The 24,498-nt window shown below is 37.1% G+C and overlaps 1 protein-coding gene across 1 annotated transcript in view; it reads left to right on the forward strand.

The window, feature by feature from the left end:
• Positions 1-20,584, forward strand: part of LOC121213581 (uncharacterized) — a 57,316-nt gene extending 36,732 nt beyond the window's left edge. Inside the window, exons 2-4 of the mRNA XM_041086374.1 lie at positions 15,722-16,302; positions 20,388-20,499; positions 20,553-20,584. Of these exons, the coding sequence (XP_040942308.1) occupies positions 15,722-16,302; positions 20,388-20,499; positions 20,553-20,584 (725 nt within the window). The remainder of the gene's footprint in view (positions 1-15,721; positions 16,303-20,387; positions 20,500-20,552) is intronic.
• The last annotated feature ends 3,914 nt before the right edge of the window (positions 20,585-24,498 follow it).

The raw sequence follows: 24,498 nt of genomic DNA on the forward strand, positions 1-24,498 counted from the left end.
ACAGCGTATCATTGGTGGAAAACTTTAATATCTGTAGTCCCGAGTGAACAGGTTACTTGGGATTTCTTTCAATATGAATTCTGGAAGAAATATATCAGTCAGAGATTCATTAATTAGAAATGCAAAGAGTTTCTTGAGCTTAAACAAGGCCGTATGTCTATTACTGAATACGAATGTGAATTTGTGATATTGAGCTATTATGCCCGTGAATGTGTATCGAATGAAGCAATAATGTGCAAAAGGTTTGAAGATGGACTAAAAGAAGATATCCTTCTGTTAGTTGGAATTCTGGAAATTAAAGAAATGGTTGTGCTCGTTGAGCGAGCTTGTAAAGCTGAAGAATTAAGTAAAGAGAAAAGAAAAGTTGATTCTGAAGCCAAAGATGTTAGAAACAGATTTTCGAGTAGATCATTTCAGTCTGTGCCAAAGAAATTCTGAGATGATCAAAGCCGTTCAAATGCTAATGTGGGACACTCAAACCGAGGTCGAGCTAGATCGCAATTAAACTTTAGAGTCCCTGCTACTTAATCGCGATTTTCGTGTGACGGGTTTTAAATATTTATAAAGAATTGTTCTTAAAACTAACTATTATCACGATGTAGGCAAGTGTACCTATCGAACAGTAGTATAGTTTTAGCAAGACCAGATTGTCGAACCCAAAAGAATTAAAAGTACTAGTAATGACTATCTTTTATTAGCTAGCCTAAGAATAAAGGGTTTTATTTTAACTAACTAATTATCTAAACTAAGAATGCATAGAAAATAGAATTGGGGGATTTACTTTTGGAAAACGATTGAATTAAGACAATACCTAAGGAAAAATTCACCTAGACTTCACTTGTTATTCTGACTCCGAATCAGATGATTTATTTATTTAACTTGTTCCGTAGAGATCCTTAAGTTATGTTATTATCCCTATTCAAGACTAATAATGTCTAATCCCTAGATTGAATAATTGAGATTTTTCTCTAATTAACACCATAGGGTTACATTAACTCGATTTATGGATCCCCTTATTAGGTTTCACCCTAATCTGGCAAAATCTTGTCATCCTATCTCTAGGCGCGCAATCAACTCCGCTTAATTATGAAAAATGTACTCTTAGACAGGGTCTATTCCTCATCTGAATAAGAGCTTATCTTGAATCAATATCCTGGGATATCAAAACAAGAATTAAGAACACATAATTAAGAACAAGTTAAATATTTATCATACAATTTAGAAAATAATAACAAGATTCGTCTTAGGTTTCATTCCCTTAGATATTTAAGGGATTTAGTTCATAGCTAAAATGGAAAACATTTCAGAAGAATAATGAATACAAAACATAAAAAAAAGCCAAAACTCCTGAAGGGAAATTGAGGGGAGATCTTCAGTCTTGATGGTGAATCCGGCTTCTAAGATGGATCAATTAGCTTCCCTTGAGCAGTTCCCTACCTCCTTCTCTCTGTGTGTGTTTTCCTCTTCCTTTAGGGTGTATTTATAGGCTTTAGAATGCCTAAAAACCCTCTAAATTATCCTTTTCCGAATTGGACTCAACTTGGGCTCAGCAGGGACACACCCGTGTGCCATGCCGTGTGAGTCTGCTTCGATTCTGCCAGATTGATACGGCCGTGTGGTCTACCCGTGTGAGGAAGTCCAGGCTGTGTTGATCTCGTACTTTGGCCCATTTTCTCTGTTTTTTCTCATTCCTTGTTCCTTTCGCTTTCCTATGCTCACCTAAGTATAAAACATGAATTAAGGTATTAGGAGCATCGAATTCACCAATTCTAAGGAAAAATCATCCATAAAATGTGTTAAGTATGGGGTAAAAATATGTATAAATTACGGTTTATGAAACACCCCCACACTTAAGCATTAGCTTGTCCTCAAGCAAAATTCTCAACTCATAATCAAATAATTCTTCTCAACCTATAATTTCTATCGATAATATCTCAAAATAATCCATAGGTAATCATACATTGAAAATTCAACTGAAAAAACATCAAAGTTTTAAGCATTCCAAGTTGAGTATTTAATCATGCAAAACTTTAGGCATCTCCCCTTATCTAAATGGTTACCTCGATTTGAAATCTCACGGAGTTTAGCATCCACACTAGAGATTCACTCAAATCACTCAAAGTGTTTAAGGACAATGTAAGTAGCACTCATCAGACAATATGAAAAGTTATTACCATAGGCTTGCATGAAAATCACATCTCCACCACTATAAATTGAGATGATCCATCAATCAAAAGGTCTTTAGAGGGTTGTAACGTGGCTTTGGTTAGGGGGTATGGTCACAAGCTGAAAGAAACGGTTAGAATCGAGAGTGAATTGAAAATTCACTTAACTAGAAAAAGATTTAATCATCACTTGCATACAATAGAGCTTCTTCTTAGAATATAGAATTTAAATACTTAAGCTCAAAAACAAAAGATTACTACTAATGTGTATACATAGTTTTTTTTAAGAACAAGTTAAATAACATAGACTAACTATTAAGAACAAGACATAGCTGAGTAACTATTTCAATTCAAATCTCGACAAAAATAGGGATCAAATTTAATTTATGGGATTTCAACAATAATAGGTTAAGGGTTAATATTAAAGGTAATACAAGAAATGGCTTGTTAGGCTCAAAGGGGTTCACTACGGGTTAATCGGAAGTAGGCTTTTCATGGCATGAGTCCCAAAACTGACCCTAGTCGGGAAGTGGTTTCGGGACTGCTAAACCGAGTCTTATAAATAATTAAAAGTTATATTCTGTGTTTATGATGTGAGTAAATGCATGTGTGAAAGTTTCATGCATTAATTTGATCATCTTTATGTGAATTTATTAATATGGACTTATATGAAACTTTGTTGGAAAGTGAGAGGTTAATTTTACAATGGTCTAATAGTACATGCATTGAAGGAGTGGTTTTGCATGTCAATTTACCCATGATAAACATGGTGGCCGGCCAAGGAAAGAATATGCTCCACTAATTCAAAAATTAAAATAATTTGTATTAACAAATGATTTAATAATTGAAATTAAAGGAATTATAGAATTAAAGGAAATAATATAATGAGAAGTGGGAGGAGAAACCAAAGTGTTTCATCTTTACTTCTCCATTGCCGAAACTAGAAGAAAGAAAGAAGAAAAACTCTTGTTGAATTTCGGCTAGGGTGTTTTGATACAAAAAGGTATGTTTTATGCCACTCTTGAAAATGTATGCATAATTTGGAGGATTGGTTTAAATTTTACTTGAATCTTGGATTGAAATTAGGTTATTTATGAGGGTTGAATTTCGGCCTAGGAGCTTAAAATTTTTAGTAGAAGTTTTGATGACATTAGATGGATAGTTAGGTTGGATGTATTAAATTGTTAATTGTTTTAGCTTGAAAGTTAAGGTTAATATGGTTTATGGATTGCCGAATCTAATTTAGGGAGAAAGAAATATATGTATTCGGTTATGCTATGATTCTTGGGGAAATAATGTTTAATGTATTTTTGTTTATGTTTTATAAAAGCACTAGTAGTTGAATTTGAGAAATTTTAACTTGTTGATGGGAGGTGTTGAACGTGATATTCGGATGTGTTTCAAGGAATGACATTAGGGTAGCTAGAGTCTAAGAACTTTCGGTCAAGGACTATTGTGTGAGCAAATTCGGTATAAAGGTTTAAATGTTAATTGCATTGTATTTAATGTTTAAAGAATAGGTAGTAGCTAATTAAAGTTAAGAAGGCTAGAATTTCTTTTAAGGGAGTGTGACCTTAATTTGAACAAAATAGAATCGGCCTTAAGCTTGACTAAATGGTTCGGTTATTATTAGCTTAGAAGAAACCTATATGAAATTGTTGTATTAGGTCATAATATATAATTACATATGAAGGCTAAGTTTAAGTAGTAAGGGCGAATAGGTTATAAATTAATTATAGACGGTTCATATACATAGGAGTATGTAGGTATTTGTGTGTGCGGCATTGATGATAAATGGTGAATTGGTAATAATCTACTTGGGACAGCAGTAGTAAGGTGGTTTTCGAAAATCGCCATAATTTGTAGGAGTTGAATTAGAAGCTGAGTGAATTATGTCATTAAAGCTTCAAGGGTCTATTTTCTTACAAAAGAAACTATAGAAACAAAAGAGTTACCGATCTAGAGAAATTTGAAGTATTGTGGGGCTGAGTCAAAATGACTGCTGGATTCCCTGTTCTGTTTTTAGAAAATCATTATAAATTGTACAAAAATGATTATAAGATAAAATTTATATGCTTAGACTCCTTAATGAGTCTAGTTTCAAATGAGATTAAATACAACACATTTGGAATTCTGTAAAGTGAGAAATTGGATTCGTAGTGAAGAGTGGTCAGAATAGTCAAACAGTGAAATAGGGGAAACTTTAAGAAAATCTGGTATGATTGGCCAAGCCTAAAATTCTGAAAATTTTATGGATGGAAGATATACGAGTCTATATTCAGGGAAAATTTAGCGGCAAGTGATTTGGAGTTTAGTAGCTCCAGTTATAAGTAATTTAGTAACTACTGCTCAGGAAACAGCTCGTAGTGAATATGTGATTTTGTTGTAAACATTAATGAAAGTTTGCCGATGAATTATTTATTGATTATTATAAAGCTTACTATAATCTATGTGTGTGAAAGTCGGATCAATATATATATTATTATTCTGAAAGTAATACTTGAATAGTCGATTAATGACTATTTTAAATTTTGTTGAACTTAAGCTCAAGAGCAAAGGGAACTAGATCCGATAAAGGGAAGGAAAAAGTAATTGAATAGCCGTTGAAGTCGTTCGACGACATTTGAGGTAAGTCTTCGAGTAATGACCCTACTTGAATTATATTGAAATGAATAGTCATACTATGACGGATAGTCGAATGTGCTTAGAGACTATCTTATAAAGCCAATTGAAATCATGCTCTTTGTGTGTGGCTACTGAGCCGAAATTTGAAAGGTTTAATAAATGTTTTGTGTTTGAGCCTTAGTAACGAAGAAATGATATGGATGTGTTATGATTATTGATATATGTGTGCATGAGCATTGGATTATATCCGGGCTAAGACCCGAAGGCAATTATGCGAGTTGATATATCCGGGCTATGACCCGAAGGCAATTATGCGAGATGATATATCCGGGCTAAGACCCGAAGGCAATTATGCGAGTTGATATATCCGGGCTAAGACCCGAAGGCAATTATGCGAGTTGATATATCCGGGCTATGACCCGAAGGCAATTATGCGAGATGATATATCCGGGCTAAGACCCGAAGGCAATTATGCGAGTTGATATGTCCGGGTTAAGACCCGAAGGCAAATGTGTTTGCGGCTGTATTCGGTTAAATACCGAAGAAACTTGGGTTTGAATGTGAGCGTTTTGTGCTGTAACTAATTTAATAAATATGCTTGACCAACCCGAATGATAAGGTATGTTTGCATGTGCATTGGAAAAGTCGATTCGTTTTAAATAGTATTCGTGCGATCGGCTAACGAATTTTCGGCTTTTAGAAAGGTTGATACCTTGTGTATATATGTTGATGAAGTGTGAAGTAAGTATGATTATGAGAATGTGTGTTAATAAAGTGATTTAGTTAGCTATGTGAATGTAATACTGTAGTCAAAGCCGATTTCATTACTTGAGACTTACTAAGCTTAAAATGCTTACCCGGTTGCTTTGGCTCTCTGTTTTATAGATTTTGTTCGTCAGCTATCGGATTCGGGATCAGCGAAGTCGAAGTCATCTACACTATCAAAGCTCTTTTGGTACTCTTTTAGATGAACTCTGGATATGGCATGTATAGGACTACCCCCTGTTGTTTAAGTTCTTTTTGTGATGTATGTGTGTAAAGCCATGCGAAAGTGGCTCGTAGAAGTGGAGTACGGCATTAGACCATTTGTGTTTGTGTATGTATATATGGTTTCACGATGTGACTATGGTTTGAAATGGAAGTGTTGGGCTAATGATCAGCCATTGGAATGGCTAAATATGATCACATGTGGACCTATGTATGGAAAAACCCTAGTTGGTCCATGGTAACCACAAAATAGGTAAAGTTTACCTTGAAAACAGATGCTGACAGCAACAGTGGTGTAGATTTGAAAAATCACAAAAATTCGTAGGAGTGGAATTAAATAGTGAATAAATTATGTAATCGAACCTTGATGAACCTACTTTCATATGGAAGTAACGAAACAATCATATGAACAGTACAGTAATAGATATTCGGGTTCTTGTGGAACGGGGCCAGAACAGTTTCTGGATTCTCTGTTCCGCCTTTGGAAATTCACTATAAATTGACCAGAGATAATTAGGGGTCATACCATATATGCATGGTTTCCTCTCTGAGTCTAGTTTCCATAGAAACAAACGGCATCAGTATTGAAGCTCTGTGCAGAGAGATATCCAAGTCGTAATGGGAAGAGGTCAGTGTAGTCGACCCCTGTAACATGGGAGACTTTGACTAATAAACTGTACTAATTGGCCCGACCAAAAATTCTAGAAAAAAATTCGTAGGTGGGGACATGAGTCTAGTTTCAGGGAAAAATCACAAAATTGATTTTCGAGTTGTGAAACTCAAGATATGATTTTTGAAGCGACTAGTACTCAGACTGGGCGGTGTCTGGAAAAAAAAATTTTAAAAGTCTGTCAACACCTCGTATTCGACTCCGGTGACGGTCTCGGGTTCGGGGTGTTACAATTGATTGGTATCAGAGCTACGGTTTAGTCGATTCTAGGACTACCGTAATGTGTTGGGGTCTAGCTATACATGCCATTTTATGTGATTAATTGATAGTGTGGTGATTTCTGACATTTGCAAATGTGTTTATTTATAGTAATGGAGCCCGATCCCGACCGAGCGGTAGCTGATGATCTTGAGAGTGTAGCGCCTGCTCCCGCACAAGGGACAGCGCCGGTGGACTCTCAACCTAATGCGAGTAACCCGAATGATGAAGCTAGACAAGCTTTCTATAGCGTGATGAATGATTGGTTCAACCAATACATTCGAACTAACACGGCTGTTCCACAACCTCCATTCCCGACAAACACCACCCCCGCACCTACAATACCTCCGGTAACTGACCAAATAAGGTCAAATAAGCCCCCAGTTGACAGAATCCGAAAACATGGGGCTACTGAATTTAAAGCTACGGATAGCGACGATGCCGAGCAAGCTGAATTTTGGTTGGACAACACTGTCCGGGTACTCGATGAGCTATCTTGTACACCCGATGAATGCCTAAAGTGTGCTATCTCCTTGCTACGTGATTCTGCCTACTATTGGTGGAGTACTCTGACTTCTGTTGTGCCCCGGGAGCAAGTAACTTGGGAGTTTTTCCAAACTGAGTTTCGGAAAAAGTATATCAGTCAGAGATTTGTTGATCAAAACGGAAGGAATTTCTTGAGCTTAAGCAAGGTTCTATGTCAGTTACTGATTACGAGCGAAAATTTGTTAGACTTAGTAGATACGCTCGGGAATGTGTTTCGTCCGAGGCTGTCATGTGTAAACGCTTCGAAGATGGGCTGAATGAAGATATAAAAATGTTCGTTGGCATTCTTGAAATACGAGAGTTCGTAGTACTTGTCGAGCGAGCTTGTAAAGCCGAAGAGCTTAGAAAGGAAAAACAAAAAGTTGATGTGGGAACTGGGGAGTTTCGTAAAAGATCCTCGGGAAAGTCTCTTCGACAGGCATCGAAGAAATTTCGAGATGATGTGGGCCGGTCTAGAGGCACTTCGGGCCTTTTTAGACGAGATCGTGATCGACCCCCTGTGGGTACACGAGGCACTTCGGTTGCCAGTGTTGGGAATGAACGTCGAGGCCGAACGGAATGTCGACATTGCGGTAAATGGCATTTGGGGAGTTGTAGATTCCATGACCGCTCCTGTTACAAGTGCGGATCAGTGGACCACTTCATTAAAGATTGCCCGAGGCTGTCTGAACAGAATGTAAATCAGAGTGGGAAACCGGGTGCTACCACTGCTCGAGGTAGACCATCTAGAAATACGGGCAATGCTAGTGGTGGTCAGAGAGGATCTAGAGATGCTACGACCAGATCCGAGGCTCGTGCACCTGCTAGAGCATATGCTATACGTGCCCGCGAGGATGCTTCTTCGCCTGATGTTATTACCGGTACTTTTACTCTCTTTGATACTAATGTAATTGCTTTGATTGACCCCGGTTCTACTCATTCTTACATATGTGAAACCTTAGCATCCAGTAAGACTTTACCTATTGAGTCTACTGAGTTTGTAATTCGGGTGTCAAATCCCTTGGGTCGTTATGTGCTTGTCGACAAAGTGTGTAAGAAATGTCCCCTGGAAATTCGAGGTTCCTGTTTTCCGGCGGACTTGATGCTTTTGCCGTTTGATGAATTTGATGTTATCCTTGGTTTGGATTGGTTGACCGCGCATGATGCGGTTGTGAATTGCAAGAGCAAGACCATTGATTTGAGGTGCGCAAATAACGAAGTAATCCAAATTGAGTCTGCGGACTTGGAGGGGATGCCAGCTGTAATATCAGCAATGTTGGCACAGAAATATGTAAGAAAAGGGTGCGAAGCATACCTTGCGTATGTACTTGGTGACAAAGAATTAGAAAAGAAACCCGAATCTGTGCCGGTGGTTTGTGAATACCCGGATGTTTTTCCGGAAGAATTACCGGGTTTACCACCTGTTCGGGAGGTAGAGTTTGGTATTGAGCTTGTACCTGGGACTACGCCGATTTCGATAGCTCCGTATCGTATGGCACCAACCGAGTTAAAGGAGTTGAAAGCTCAGTTGCAAGAACTGACGGATAGAGGTTTCGCTCGCCCAAGTTTCTCACCTTGGGGTGCACCAGTATTGTTCGTGAAAAAGAAGGACGGAACCATGAGGTTGTGCATTGACTATCGTCAGCTGAATAAAGTGACGATAAAGAACAAATATCCGTTGCCGCGCATCGATGATTTGTTCGACCAACTGAAGGGAGCCTCCGTGTTCTCAAAAATAGATTTGAGATCGGGCTATTATCAGTTGCGAATTCGAGATCCCGATATTCCTAAAACTGCCTTCAGAACGAGATATGGTCACTACGAATTCTTAGTGATGCCGTTTGGGCTCACTAATGCCCCTGCAGTATTTATGGATTTGATGAATCGGATCTTCAGACCGTATTTGGATCGGTTCGTAGTTGTGTTCATTGATGACATTTTGGTCTATTCAAGAGATGAGACCGAACATGCTGAGCATCTGAGACTAGTGTTGCAAATTTTACGGGATAAGCAGTTATATGCTAAGTTCAGTAAGTGTGAGTTCTGGTTAAGAGAGGTTAGCTTCTTGGGTCATGTGGTATCCGCATCGGGTATTCGAGTTGACCCGAACAAAATTTCAGCCATACTTGACTGGAAACCTCCGAGAAATGTTACTGAAGTTCGGAGCTTTTTGGGGCTCGCCGGTTATTACCGACGATTTGTGAAGGGTTTCTCGATGATAGCCACACCAATGACGAAGCTACTTCAAAAGGATGTTAGGTTCGAGTGGACGGAGAAATGTCAGAAAAGTTTCGACCAACTGAAAACTCATTTGACTGAAGCTCCAATTTTGGTGCAACCCGAATCAGGTAAAGAGTTTGTCATTTATAGTGACGCATCCCTACTTGGGTTGGGTTGCGTATTGATGCAAGAAGGTCGAGTCGTGGCCTATGCATCGAGACAATTGAAGCCACACGAGAGGAATTATCCGACCCATGATCTCGAACTAGCTGCCATCGTATTTGCTTTAAAAATATGGCGACACTATCTGTTTGGTGAGAAGTGCCATGTATTTTCGGACCACAAAAGTCTCAAATATTTGATGACTCAGCGAGACTTGAATCTGCGACAAAGACGTTGGCTTGAGTTGTTGAAAGATTACGAGCTTGTCATTGATTACCACCCGGGAAAGGCTAATGTGGTTGCGGACGCCTTAAGCCGGAAGTCATTGTTTGCTTTACGAGCGATGAATGTGCATTTGTCTGTTCTACCCGACAATGTGTTAGTAGCTGAATTAAAAGCCAAACCATTATTGACTCATCAAATCCGTGAAGCTCAGAAAGCCGATGATGAATTGGTTGCAAAACGGGCTGAGTGTGTTCCGAACAAGGAATCGGAGTTTCAAATTGATGGTGATGATTGTTGAGGTTCAGAAGTCGTTTATGTGTTCCAAGGAATTCGGAACTCATTTCGATGATTCTGAACGAAGCCCATTGTAGCCGGATGTCAATTCACCCGGGGAGTACAAAATGTACAACGATTTGAAACGTCAGTTTTGGTGGCATGGTATGAAACGAGACATCTCCGACTTTATTTCGAGATGTTTAATATGTCAACAAGTGAAAGCGGAACATCAAGTGCCTTCAGGACTACTTCAGCCGATCATGATACCCGAGTGGAAATGGGATCGAGTCACAATGGACCTTGTGTCCGGACTGCCATTGTCAGCAAGTAAGAAAGATGCGATTTGGGTTGTTGTCGATAGACTAACTAAGTCGGCTCACTTTATCCCGTGCGCACGGATTTTTCATTGGATAAACTAGCTGAATTGTATGTTTCTCAGATTGTGAGATTACACGGGGTACCGATTTCTATTGTGTCGGATAGAGATCCGAGATTCACCTCACGATTTTGGAAGAAATTGCAAGAAGCTTTGGGTACCAAGCTGCATTTTAGCACCGCTTTTCATCCACAAACAGATGGTCAATCCGAGCGGATAATTCAGATACTTGAGGATATGTTGAGATGTTGCATCCTCGAGTTCAGTAGTTCATGGGAACGGTACTTACCTTTGATTGAATTCGCTTACAACAATAGTTTTCAATCAAGTATTAAGATGGCACCCTACGAGGCTTTGTACGGTCGTAAATGCCGTACACCATTGTTTTGGACCGAGCTCGGTGAAAGTAAAATTTTCGGAGTTGATTTGATTAAAGATGCTGAACAGAAAGTAAAGGTAATCCGTGAAAGTCTGAAAGTAGCCACGGATCGTCAGAAGTCGTACGCAGATTTGAAACGAAAAGACATCGAGTATCAGGTGGGAGACAAAGTGTTCCTTAAGGTTTCACCTTGGAAAAAGATACTCAGGTTCGGCCGTAAGGGTAAGTTGAGCCCAAGATTCATTGGGCCGTATGAAATATCCGAAAGAATTGGTTCAGTGGCATATAGATTGATTTTACCCCCTGAACTTGAAAGGATTCACAATGTTTTTCATGTTTCGATGCTTCGACGTTATAGATCCGATCCGTCACATGTGATTAATCCCTCGGAAGTTGAAATTCAATCTGACTTGAGTTATGAAGAAGAACCGATTCGTATCCTAGCTCGTGAAGTGAAAGAGTTGCGAAACAGAAGGGTTCCGTTAGTTAAGGTGTTATGGCTCAAACACTGGATCGAGGAAGCTACTTGGGAAACTGAGAGCTCGATGAAAGAACGATACCCAAACCTATTCACCGGTAAGATTTTCGGGGACGAAAATTTCTTAAGTGGGGGAGAGTTGTGACAGCCCAAAACTGACCCTAGTCGGGAAGTGGTTTCGGGACTGCTAAACCGAGTCTTATAAATAATTAAAAGTTATATTCTGTGTTTATGATGTGAGTAAATGCATGTGTGAAAGTTTCATGCATTAATTTGATCATCTTTATGTGAATTTATTAATATGGACTTATATGAAACTTTGTTGGAAAGTGAGAGGTTAATTTTACAATGGTCTAATAGTACATGCATTGAAAGGAGTGGTTTTGCATGTCAATTTACCCATGATAAACATGGTGGCCGGCCAAGGAAAGAATATGCTCCACTAATTCAAAAATTAAAATAATTTTGTATTAACAAATGATTTAATAATTGAAATTAAAGGAATTATAGAATTAAAGGAAATAATATAATGAGAAGTGGGAGGAGAAACCAAAGTGTTTCATCTTTACTTCTCCATTGCCGAAACTAGAAGAAAGAAAGAAGAAAAACTCTTGTTGAATTTCGGCTAGGGTGTTTTGATACAAAAAGGTATGTTTTATGCCACTCTTGAAAATGTATGCATAATTTGGAGGATTGGTTTAAATTTTACTTGAATCTTGGATTGAAATTAGGTTATTTATGAGGGTTGAATTTCGGCCTAGGAGCTTAAAATTTTTAGTAGAAGTTTTGATGACATTAGATGGATAGTTAGGTTGGATGTATTAAATTGTTAATTGTTTTAGCTTGAAAGTTAAGGTTAATATGGTTTATGGGATTGCCGAATCTAATTTAGGGAGAAAGAAATATATGTATTCGGTTATGCTATTGATTCTTGGGGAAATAATGTTTAATGTATTTTTGTTTATGTTTTATAAAAGCACTAGTAGTTGAATTTGAGAAATTTTAACTTGTTGATGGGAGGTGTTGAACGTGATATTCGGATGTGTTTCAAGGAATGACATTAGGGTAGCTAGAGTCTAAGAACTTTCGGTCAAGGACTATTGTGTGAGCAAATTCGGTATAAAGGTTTAAATGTTAATTGCATTGTATTTAATGTTTAAAGAATAGGTAGTAGCTAATTAAAGTTAAGAAGGCTAGAATTTCTTTTAAGGGAGTGTGACCTTAATTTGAACAAAATAGAATCGGCCTTAAGCTTGACTAAATGGTTCGGTTATTATTAGCTTAGAAGAAACCTATATGAAATTGTTGTATTAGGTCATAATATATAATTACATATGAAGGCTAAGTTTAAGTAGTAAGGGCGAATAGGTTATAAATTAATTATAGACGGTTCATATACATAGGAGTATGTAGGTATTTGTGTGTGCGGCGTTGATGATAAATGGTGAATTGGTAATAATCTACTTGGGACAGCAGTAGTAAGGTGGTTTTCGAAAATCGCCATAATTTGTAGGATTTGAATTAGAAGCTGAGTGAATTATGTCATTAAAGCTTCAAGGGTCTATTTTCTTACAAAAGAAACTATAGAAACAAAAGAGTTACCGATCTAGAGATATTTGAAGTATTGTGGGGCTGAGTCAAAATGACTGCTGGATTCCCTGTTCTGTTTTTAGAAAATCATTATAAATTGTACAAAAATGATTATAAGATAAAATTTATATGCTTAGACTCCTTAATGAGTCTAGTTTCAAATGAGATTAAATACAACACATTTGGAATTCTGTAAAGTGAGAAATTGGATTCGTAGTGAAGAGTGGTCAGAATAGTCAAACAGTGAAATAGGGGAAACTTTAAGAAAAATCTGGTATTGATTGGCCAAGCCTAAAATTCTGAAAATTTTATGGATGGAAGATATACGAGTCTATATTCAGGGAAAATTTAGCGGCAAGTGATTTGGAGTTTAGTAGCTCCAGTTATAAGTAATTTAGTAACTACTGCTCAGGAAAACAGCTCGTAGTGAATATGTGATTTTGTTGTAAACATTAATGAAAGTTTGCCGATGAATTATTTATTGATTATTATAAAGCTTACTATAATCTATGTGTGTGAAAGTCGGATCAATATATATATTATTATTCTGAAAGTAATACTTGAATAGTCGATTAATGACTATTTTAAATTTTGTTGAACTTAAGCTCAAGAGCAAAGGGGAACTAGATCCGATAAAGGGAAGGAAAAAGTAATTGAATAGCCGTTGAAGTCGTTCGACGACATTTGAGGTAAGTCTTCGAGTAATGACCCTACTTGAATTATATTGAAATGAATAGTCATACTATGACGGATAGTCGAATGTGCTTAGAGACTATCTTATAAAGCCAATTGAAATCATGCTCTTTGTGTGTGGCTACTGAGCCGAAATTTGAAAGGTTTAATAAATGTTTTGTGTTTGAGCCTTAGTAACGAAGAAATGATATGGATGTGTTATGATTATTGATATATGTGTGCATGAGCATTGGATTATATCCGGGCTAAGACCCGAAGGCAATTATGCGAGTTGATATATCTGGGCTATGACCCGAAGGCAATTATGCGAGATGATATATCCGGGCTAAGACCCGAAGGCAATTATGCGAGTTGATATATCCGGGCTAAGACCCGAAGGCAATTATGCGAGTTGATATATCCGGGCTATGACCCGAAGGCAATTATGCGAGATGATATATCCGGGCTAAGACCCGAAGGCAATTATGCGAGTTGATATGTCCGGGTTAAGACCCGAAGGCAAATGTGTTTGCGGCTGTATTCGGTTAAATACCGAAGAAACTTGGGTTTGAATGTGAGCGTTTTGTGCTGTAACTAATTTAATAAATATGCTTGACCAACCCGAATGATAAGGTATGTTTGCATGTGCATTGGAAAAGTCGATTCGTTTTAAATAGTATTCGTGCGATCGGCTAACGAATTTTCGGCTTTTAGAAAGGTTGATACCTTGTGTATATATGTTGATGAAGTGTGAAGTAAGTATGATTATGAGAATGTGTGTTAATAAAGTGATTTAGTTAGCTATGTGAATGTAATACTGTAGTCAAAGCCGATTTCATTACTTGAGACTTACTAAGCTTAAAATGCTTACCCGGTTGCTTTGGCTCTCTGTTTTATAGATTTTGTTCGTCAGCTATCGGATTCGGGATCAGCGAAGTCGAAGTCATCTACACTATCAAAGCTCTTTTGGTACTCTTTTAGATGAACTCTGGATATGGCATGTATAGGACTACCCCCTGTTGTTTAAGTTCTTTTTGTGATGTATGTGTGTAAAGCCATGCGAAAGTGGCTCGTAGAAGTGGAGTACGGCATTAGACCATTTGTGTTTGTGTATGTATATATGGTTTCACGATGTGACTATGGTTTGAAATGGAAGTGTTGGGCTAATGATCAGCCATTGGAATGGCTAAATATGATCACATGTGGACCTATGTATGGAAAAACCCTAGTTGGTCCATGGTAACCACAAAATAGGTAAAGTTTACCTTGAAAACAGATGCTGACAGCAACAGTGGTGTAGATTTGAAAAATCACAAAAATTCGTAGGAGTGGAATTAAATAGTGAATAAATTATGTAATCGAACCTTGATGAACCTACTTTCATATGGAAGTAACGAAACAATCATATGAACAGTACAGTAATAGATATTCGGGTTCTTGTGGAACGGGGCCAGAACAGTTTCTGGATTCTCTGTTCCGCCTTTGGAAATTCACTATAAATTGACCAGAGATAATTAGGGGTCATACCATATATGCATGGTTTCCTCTCTGAGTCTAGTTTCCATAGAAACAAACGGCATCAGTATTGAAGCTCTGTGCAGAGAGATATCCAAGTCGTAATGGGAAGAGGTCAGTGTAGTCGACCCCTGTAACATGGGAGACTTTGACTAATAAACTGTACTAATTGGCCCGACCAAAAATTCTAGAAAAAAATTCGTAGGTGGGGACATGAGTCTAGTTTCAGGGAAAAATCACAAAATTGATTTTCGAGTTGTGAAACTCAAGATATGATTTTTGAAGCGACTAGTACTCAGACTGGGCAGTGTCTGGAAAAAAAAAATTTTTTAAAAGTCTGTCAACACCTCGTATTCGACTCCGGTGACGGTCTCGGGTTCGGGGTGTTACATTGAGTGTGGACTATTTTGGCCAAGTATATTTCGTGACGCATTCTTATTCTGTAAAACCTGGGAAAGATGCCAAAAATTCGGTAATCTTAGCCGTCGAAATGAGATGCCCTTTACTCCCATCCATATTTGCGAAATTTTTGATGTGTGGGGCATCGATTTTATGGGTCCTTTTATTTATTTTTTCGGTAATTTCTATATACTTTTAGCTGTTGATTACGTTTCTAAGTGGATAGAAGCAAAGGCTACTCGTAATGATAATGCTAAGACTGTGGTTGACTTTCTTAAAAGTTCTATCTTTTCCAGGTATGGCACCCCACGAGCATTAATCAGCGACAGGGGAACTCATTTTTGCAATAAACTCGTAAGTGCACTTATGGAAAAATATGGAGTGACTCAACGAATTGCCACCGCCTACCATCCACAAACAAATGGACAAGCTGAAGTGTCAAATCGAGAAATCAAGTCCATATTGGAGAAGACTGTTAAACCTAACAGAAAGAATTGGAGCTTGAGACTAAATGACGCACTTTGGGCTTATAGGACAGCTTACAAGGGACCAATAGACATGTCACCTTATCGACTTGTTTTTGGTAAACCTTGCCATCTCCCGGTCGAATTAGAGCATAAAGCATTTTGGGCAGTTAAGCAGTGTAATATGGAGATGGAGACCGCAGGAAGAGCTCAAAAGTTGGACATTCAGGAACTCGAGGAAATTAAAAATGATGCATATGAAAATGCTCGAGTTTATAAAGAAAAGACGAAGGCGTTCCACGATAAGATGATCAAGGTCGTCGAGCTAACGACGTTAAACAGAGCGCTGTTGGGAGGCAACCCAAATTTTCTTTTCCTTTATGCAAATAAAATTTTTGGTAAAATGGAAAACGAAAATGCATGTCAAGGATTAGTTCTGTCTAAGGAAAGACTTGGTACTTAAGTATGCCCATTGTGACTCACCTCTCTTTCCTGTGAACTTACTTGGTGCATTTATCACGACTATTTTACCAAATATCGAAATTTTAATTCTTAATTTATTTCTTAATTTTAAAGCTTAGCTAATAAATTTAATCATCAAAAAAATATTTCCTATTATTATTATTATTTATACTATTTTATTTTATTTTCATTTTTATTTTTGCAGGAAAACATTTCAAGACAAAATTAAATTCCACATATCAACACACAAAATTCTTTTTATTTCAGCCAAGGCCCACTCTACCTACGAGACCACCGTCCACGACGTTGAAATACACGGGGAGTTTCTTTTTTTCTCTTTATCCTACTTATATTTACTTTTATTCTTGAAATTACATTGGGACAATGTAAAATAAGTAGGGGGAGGGAAATATAAATTGGTTCTAATTTGCTTATCTGTTGTCGCTGTTTTATCATGTTTTCGGTAAAAGGTAAAATTTTTCTTTTAATGGTACACTTATGGCTTGACCTAATTAGCTATTTAATTCTCTACACATGAAACTTTTCAATAACCTAGACTTAGTAGGTAAGAAATTTTTTGGAATTATGAGTTTGCTTGATTGCCTACCTTTTATCATATGTCAAATCTTTGAAAAGAAAAGAAGAAAAAATAATAAAAATACTCCTCTGATACGAATGTTAAGAGTGAAAAATTGGGGTTGTACATCGGGCTGAGTAACCGGAACGTAGTGCTTGGGTTGTCATTACATCTCGCGTAAAAAGGTTCGTGTGGCTGCTCCATTTCTTTGCACTCACTCCGCTAACAAGTTATCATGAGTATGGCGAAATAACCCACTTAGAGACGTCCGAATTGAGTAACCGGAACATGGTGCTTGGGTTGTCATCATGTCTCGCGTCAAAAAATTCAAAAATGTCCTAAGTACAAAAATAAATAAATAAAATAATAAAATGAAGGTAAGTCTATCAAACTCTAATAAATTTTGAAATATATTTACTTACTTCTTAGGCTAGGTTATTTGAGATGTTAATGTGCTAGGATTAAATTGTTGAATTGTGCAAATCATGGGGGTCAGGTCCTATTTTGGAGAAAATTTTTCCTTTTGCAGATACATACAAAATGCTCGAGGACTAGCATAAGCTAAGTAGGGAGGATTTGATTAAATGCTAAAGTTACATATTTTATGTAATTAATTTGGTTAATTTATGAGAATGCACCACTAATTTTGCCATATTTATTGAATTTTGTGCAGGAATACAATTTGGGGCTAAATAGAAGAAAAATGAAACAATTGGGCTAGAATGAAGAAAGAAGAAAAAAAGGAGGGCCAAAGAAGAATTTTTCCAAGATTAATTAGCTGAAATTTTTGACTTAGTGGGAGATTATTTTGGGATTTATTTTATTATGGGATATTTTTCCTTAATTTCCTATGACTAGTTGGCTCCTAATTTAGTAAATCCCCTAGTATAAATAGAGCTTGTATTGTTCATCAATCAATCAATCAAAAACATTTAGCTTTTATATTTCAAATTCTCTCCTTTCTCACGTAGCCTTTGTTATTTCTTAGTTTGTCTTCCTTCAATTTATTAGTTCTAGTAGCCTACCATCCATTTCACCTTTATTTTCAACTTTTCACAAATTTATTTATTGTCTTTAGTTTCTTTAACTTTCAATTCATAAAACTTCCAGCTTGTTACTACTTACCATTTACAACTCCTTTTCAAAATCCCTTTTTCAACCACCCCACTTTAATATATTTTTTTCCACCCCCGATAGTCAATCACATCACCCATCTTGTCACCCTTTCTACCTTATTTAATTTATCAAATACCAACATGCCCCAAACCTTAGCCAACTAAACCCATTTTCAGCTTTAGGGCGAAATTAGCCTTGTCAAAACCCGTGAGTTACGAACCCGAGCCATTTAACTCCTAAAATTCCAGTACTTATTACTTCTCTGGATTAAGAGTATGATTTTGTCAACTCATAAAGTCAGATCAACACTAAGTCAAAAAGACGTCGTTTGATTTAGTGTGGTTAGACGTAAAGTTGGAATTCCGAAAGGAACGTTTCTAATCGGTTTTCTGTGAACACATTGGCGTGCCAAGTGGAGATTGCTGTTTCGTTCCGTCAAGGGAAGTAGTAACCGGATTTAAATGTCCCACGCGGTTGAGGGCATTGGTTCGAGCTAGGCTCTTCTAGAACGCAAAGCTATCGGAGTTCTAAATCACGGACGTTTCGTGGTTGTTCGATCGGTAAGAATTAGTTATTAGACATTCCATAACTAATTTACACAAGGAAGAGTTGGTGTCCAAGGCGTCCTTGGTAGCTATAACTAGCTTATTGGAAAAGAGGAGTTCATCCAATTTCGAGGATCGGTTCAAAAACGAGGAAAATTCGTGCCTAAAGCTGAGCTCATTCTAATTAATTTTTCTTAATATTTATTTAACCGTTTTTATTATTCTATTTTCAACTTTTATTTTTGACGTTATTTTTCTGTTAATTTCAGGTTTTCAAATTTTTATCCCCCGAACATCTTGGGCACGACAGCTGCCCCGACATAATTCTGATCAAGCGAGCAACAATTTACAGTAAACCAGTCTCTGAGGGATCGACCCTACTCCCTATGCTGCATAATTTGCAAACTAAGTTGTAGGTTTATATTGGTGGATTCGACACCCACCAGTCAATTAATGCATGGTATGATTGTGCAACTCTGTGAACCGTGTGAACCTTTTCAAATACCTACTTGTGATGATTATGTTTACCATTTGATTTTTTACTCGTGATTTATTCATGGTTTGTGGAAACAATTTGAGATGATTGAATGCCTTAAAACATGTCCATCTTTGTTTCGAATATTTAACGAGGCATTGGCGAGTAAATTAGCTTGTTTACATGGTAATCTGAATGTGTCCATTCGCATGCGTTATACTTGTTTTGCTATGCTTATGATTGGACTACGAGTTCTACTTTCAATGTGGCTGACTTATCTCCGTTTGATTTTTCAGATTCGAGGATGAATCTTTTTGACGAAGGGGGAATGATACGAGTCACAAAGGCCTTAGATGCGTATACGAAGGAAAAAGAAAATCAAGATTCACTTTCTTGTTTTCAAGAAAATCAAGAAACCGAATCTTGGTCCAATTTTTCTGTTTTGAGCGATTTCAAGAATCAAGAAAATCAAGATTTCAAGTCTTGGAAATCTTGGTCCAAGAAACCGAATCTTGCACCTAGGGCACATTGGATCTCAGTTACGAGCATTAACAAGCCAATTTAGGGAGAGAACGGATTACAAGCCCAAGTTCTTGAAGACACGACCCAATAAGATGTTCCAAGCCCAATCCTGAAATTGAAATCAGATTTAGTTGAAAATCAAGCAAAATTGTCAAAGTGGCCCAATTTGTAAAATTTTAATTCTTTAAATACTTATTTTTAATTTTTAGACTTTATAAATAAATTTCTATGTAAAAATTCTGCCCAAAGAGGCCCATTAAAGGCCTTGGACGAAATTCCCATGAAAGTAAAAAAAATTAGGTTTTTTTTTAGTTTTCCTATTAGGACTAGGAAAATAGTTAGAAGGCCTATATGTATGGTTTGGCCAGCCACCCTTATACACATTACAATTACATTAAAAATTTCAGATTTGTTTTGAGTGAAAATTCGGTTTGAGTTCTTCAAGAATTTTCTCTTGAGTTTTCTTAAGAACTAGTTTTAACAATCTTTTTTATTGTGGGAGCCATCTTCAGCCTTCTTCTTGGCATTGATTTTCATTGGAGGGGAGATTAGAGCCATTTGAATTGAGTTGTGAAATCTTTATCGATTTCAAGGCTTCTTAAGACTTTTCTTTTAATTTCTTGTTGTTCAATTTCCTTTTAATTTCCTGTTTCGTGCCGATTTCTCATACTAATTTCTTTAATCCTCTTGTTGTGTTTTTCCAGCCATCTTTACGAAAGAAAACCAATTGGCCCCTTTTCTTAGCAGCAAAGAACGATCAAACTCCATCTTTTCAATTGTTCTTGCCGAATATTCCTTCTTATTCTGTTCAAATCGGTTTGCTGGAATTAAAAGTTTGGTTTGCTGTTTTGGATCTTAATTCTTTTCAGATTCAGTTTGGAGAATTCATAAACCTTCTTGATTGCCAAAGATCCATCTTATTCCAGATTTCCCTCTTTCTTGCTGCACGAATCACTTTAATTCAATTTTTTCTTTTGTGATCTGTCGAATTAATTCTTTGTTTTGTTGCAATTGACAAATTCGGTTGGCTTAGAGATTCCTTGAGAGTTTTTTCACGTGATCTTGACTTCCGAATCTCCTTGAAAATAATTATATTTGTTTCTTGATTTACTCTTGCTATTTTTAGGCTTTTAATTTCAGATCTGTAAAGTTTAAATCTTGATCTTTCTGTTTTGTTTCAGATCTGATCGTCTAGAGCCTTCGTAGGAGATTCCCGTGGCTTGACGACTCGATCTTGGTCTGCGCGCAACCCCATATCACATAGAGTTCTTTAAGATATGTAAACCCAAGCAGTTTAGAATCTAAAATATTAAGTAAAGCATACCATCTTGATAATGCAACGACAACTATATTTTCCATACCTTTCTTGTATTTGATTACATAGGCAAAAGACTCAAGGTACTTGGCCCACTTAGCATGCCTTTTATTCAGCTTGTGTTGTCTCTTAAGATGCTTCAATGCTTCATGGTTGGTCTGAATCATGAACTCCTTGTGCCACAAATAGTGCTGCTAAGTTTCTAGTACCTGAATCAAAACATACACTTCCTTGACGTATGTTGGATAATTAAGGGCTGCGCCAGTGAGTTTCTCACTGAAGTATGCAATAGGACATCTGTCTTGTGTTAGCGACACTCCGATTCCTATCCCTGAAGCATCAAACTCTAACTGGAAAGTGTTATTAAAGTCAGGTAAAGATAACAAAGGAGCATTGGTTAGACAATCTTTAATTTTCATAAAAGCTTTTTCTTGCTCATCACCCCAATGAAAGTTGGACTTCTTTCGAATTACCCTAGTCAAAGGAGCAAACAATATGCTAAAATTAGGCACAAATCTCTTATAAAAGTATGCTAAGACATGGAAGCTTCTTACTTGAGAAACACTTGTCAGGTGGGGCCACTCCGGTATTGCCTTCACCTTGTCTTGATCAACCTCAAGACCTTCAAAACTGACAACAAAACCTAAGAAAACAACCTCGTTAGTACAGAATAAACATTTCTTAAAATTCGCACATAAAGTCTCTTTATGCAAAATTTCAAAAACAACTTTTAAATGATTCACATGTTCTTCCAATGATTTGCTATAAACTAAGTTATCATTAAAGTAAACTACACAGAATCTACCCATAAAAGAACGAAGAATATGGTTCATAGGCCTCATGAAAGTACTTGGGGCATTAGTAAGCCCAAAAGTGATACGAACTCGTATTCGTTTTCAAAGTCGAGTGGTTAGTTGCCTGATCGTAAAATTAAGTAATAAGAAGTTTTTGATTTACAAAAGCTGTTACAAAGGTTTATATTTTTTAAAAAAAGAAGGCAATTGTAAGATAAGTTTGTGGATAGATGGAATTCGTTCTTAACAGTGGAAGAAAGAACCTCTATTAAAGAATAGAGACCCGAATCTTATAGGGCTATTAAGGGGATCAATGGATAGCTGGATAGGTTTGTGACCCTTTATCTAGGAAGATATGATACGCACTCACCTCGTGAACGAATTGAGTCGTAGAACTTGCGCGATTGTGAATTAGAAGTAAATTGAAAGCTTTTCAAAATAGGTTAGAAGAAAAAGGATTACTTAGGCTCAAAAGGGTTTTGTTGGTTTAAGAAATGAATCAGAAAACAATGGATGCAATTTGGGCTAAATATTCAAAAGCTGAACTAACACAATAGTAGTGTGTTAACCCGTAACTTATGAGAATGCTTAGGTCAGTAAGGTGTTGATGGAAGGGTATATTAAGTGAATAGAAACTTCGACCCGCTATCAAAGATGATAGGAACCTCAGTAGGAATCGAACGCCACACTTTTGGGTTTAAAGTGATAAGTTCGGATAGAAACAAAGACAAGTTTGATGCCACAAAGATGTTTGATAAGTCTCACAAGTCTTTGGAGAATAACGAGAGTTGAAAACAACCTCACAAATTAACAAAGTTCTAAAATTGTTCAGTAAACTTCAAATGTGAATTACATGGTCTATTTATAGGCTGGACTAAGGCAGCCGAATAGCCTATTTAATCAGATTCTTATGCCTTAAGTTTCTTTAGGAAACTTCCAAGAAATTTCCTAGATACATTCACGAACAAAAATCTGAATATTAACCTTCTAGAAGAGATGATTTGGCTGGCCCTTTTAATGGTGAAAATTCACATTCAACTAATGCTTTTAAATAGCTTAATTGCTGCTTTGGAGAAGAGAAATGGACAGCTTGAAAAATCATGCTTCTTTGACCGAATATGATCAGCCACCAAGTTAAATAGCAACTGGAATTTATGAAGCAACCTTTGGCCATTGCTCTCCACGAAATTGACCCTTGGAGAAGCTCAAAACAGCAGCTGGAAGTCCATTGACCTGCACAAAAAGTCACAAGACAGCTGCACTTTAATTGCCGTCCATGCATGTGCCAACTACATGCTCCTCCTTAAATGAGTTCCTTTGTATTTAAGCTAGCTGATTCATCTAAAAAAATATCAAATACATTCAGCTAAGACATATTTAAGGCTCATAAAATCAGCAGCTAAAACACCTAAAAATTCTACACATCAAATCGGCTAAGACAAATTAATTAACAGCTCCTAATAAATTTGTCTTAATCTAGACACATTAAAACTTTGTAATTAAACTAAACATATCAAATTTATGACTTAATAAAGACATATTAAAGACATGTACTAATATAAGACACATTTAATAAGCTAAATTAAAATGTCCAGATTAAAACACATTTATTTAATTAAATGATTTGAACTGATTTAAACTAACACAACTCATTTAATTTATTTAAAATAAATGCAATTAGCTCATTGAACTAGCTAAGTGTCGAATTGAGCTAAATTGAGCTGACACGAGCTAAAATCAGCTTGTAGGATGGTGTGAATCAGGCTAGTTGAGCTGGGCGTTTTATGTGCAGCCAACCCATCACTCCACACTCGAGCAATCTAGCTTTCTACGGCATCTTGGAACTTCTTGGCACATGCTCGAGTGATTGGCCCCGAAGGTAACTCCATGGATTCGGCATCTAGCTTCGTAGACGAGCTCGCATCATCCTCCCCCTCTTCAAAATGATCCATCCTCGAATCGTCACCTAAATCAAAAGAAGAGAGATCAGCAACGTTAAAACTTGCACTCACTCCATACTCACCCGGTAAATCAATTTTGTAAACGTTATCGTTGATCCGTTCCAACACTTGGAATGGACCGTCACCCCTTAATTGAAGCTTGGATTTCCTTTGATAGTGTGGGCGACTTTGACTTCAAGATCCCGGGTCCGATAGCTGGAGAACCAAATCTATAAAACAGAGGAGCAATGAAACGGAGTAAGCAATTTATGCTTAGTAAGTTTTGAGCAAGGAATTCCAGCACAACAAAAGTATAGCATTCATATAGTTAAACGGATAATTTCATATGCACAAATTTTCGATATCATACTTGCTTCACATTACCAACCCTTATGTACATACACAAAAGATCAACTTAGCCAAAGGCCGGTAGCTCGTTTATCAACTGAGCGAATACTTATTTGTAAGGGCTCAACTAAATTCAAGCACATACGAAACATACCTCAATGTTGGGATGTTTCTAGAGTATTAACTGAAATTTTTACAGCAAGATCATTCATTCCCAAATCACGTACCTTCGGAATTTAACCGGATATAGCTCCTCGTTCAAATGCCTTCGGGACATAGCCCGGTTATAGTAACTCGCATAAATGCCTTCGGGACTTAACCCGGATTTAGTAACTCGCACAAATGCCTTCGGGACTTAACCCGGATTTAGTAACTCACACAAATGCCTTCGGATCTTAGTCCGGATATGGTCACTTAG

Source organism: Gossypium hirsutum, chromosome D01 (genome assembly GCF_007990345.1).
Source record: "Gossypium hirsutum isolate 1008001.06 chromosome D01, Gossypium_hirsutum_v2.1, whole genome shotgun sequence".
NCBI lineage: Eukaryota > Viridiplantae > Streptophyta > Magnoliopsida > Malvales > Malvaceae > Gossypium > Gossypium hirsutum.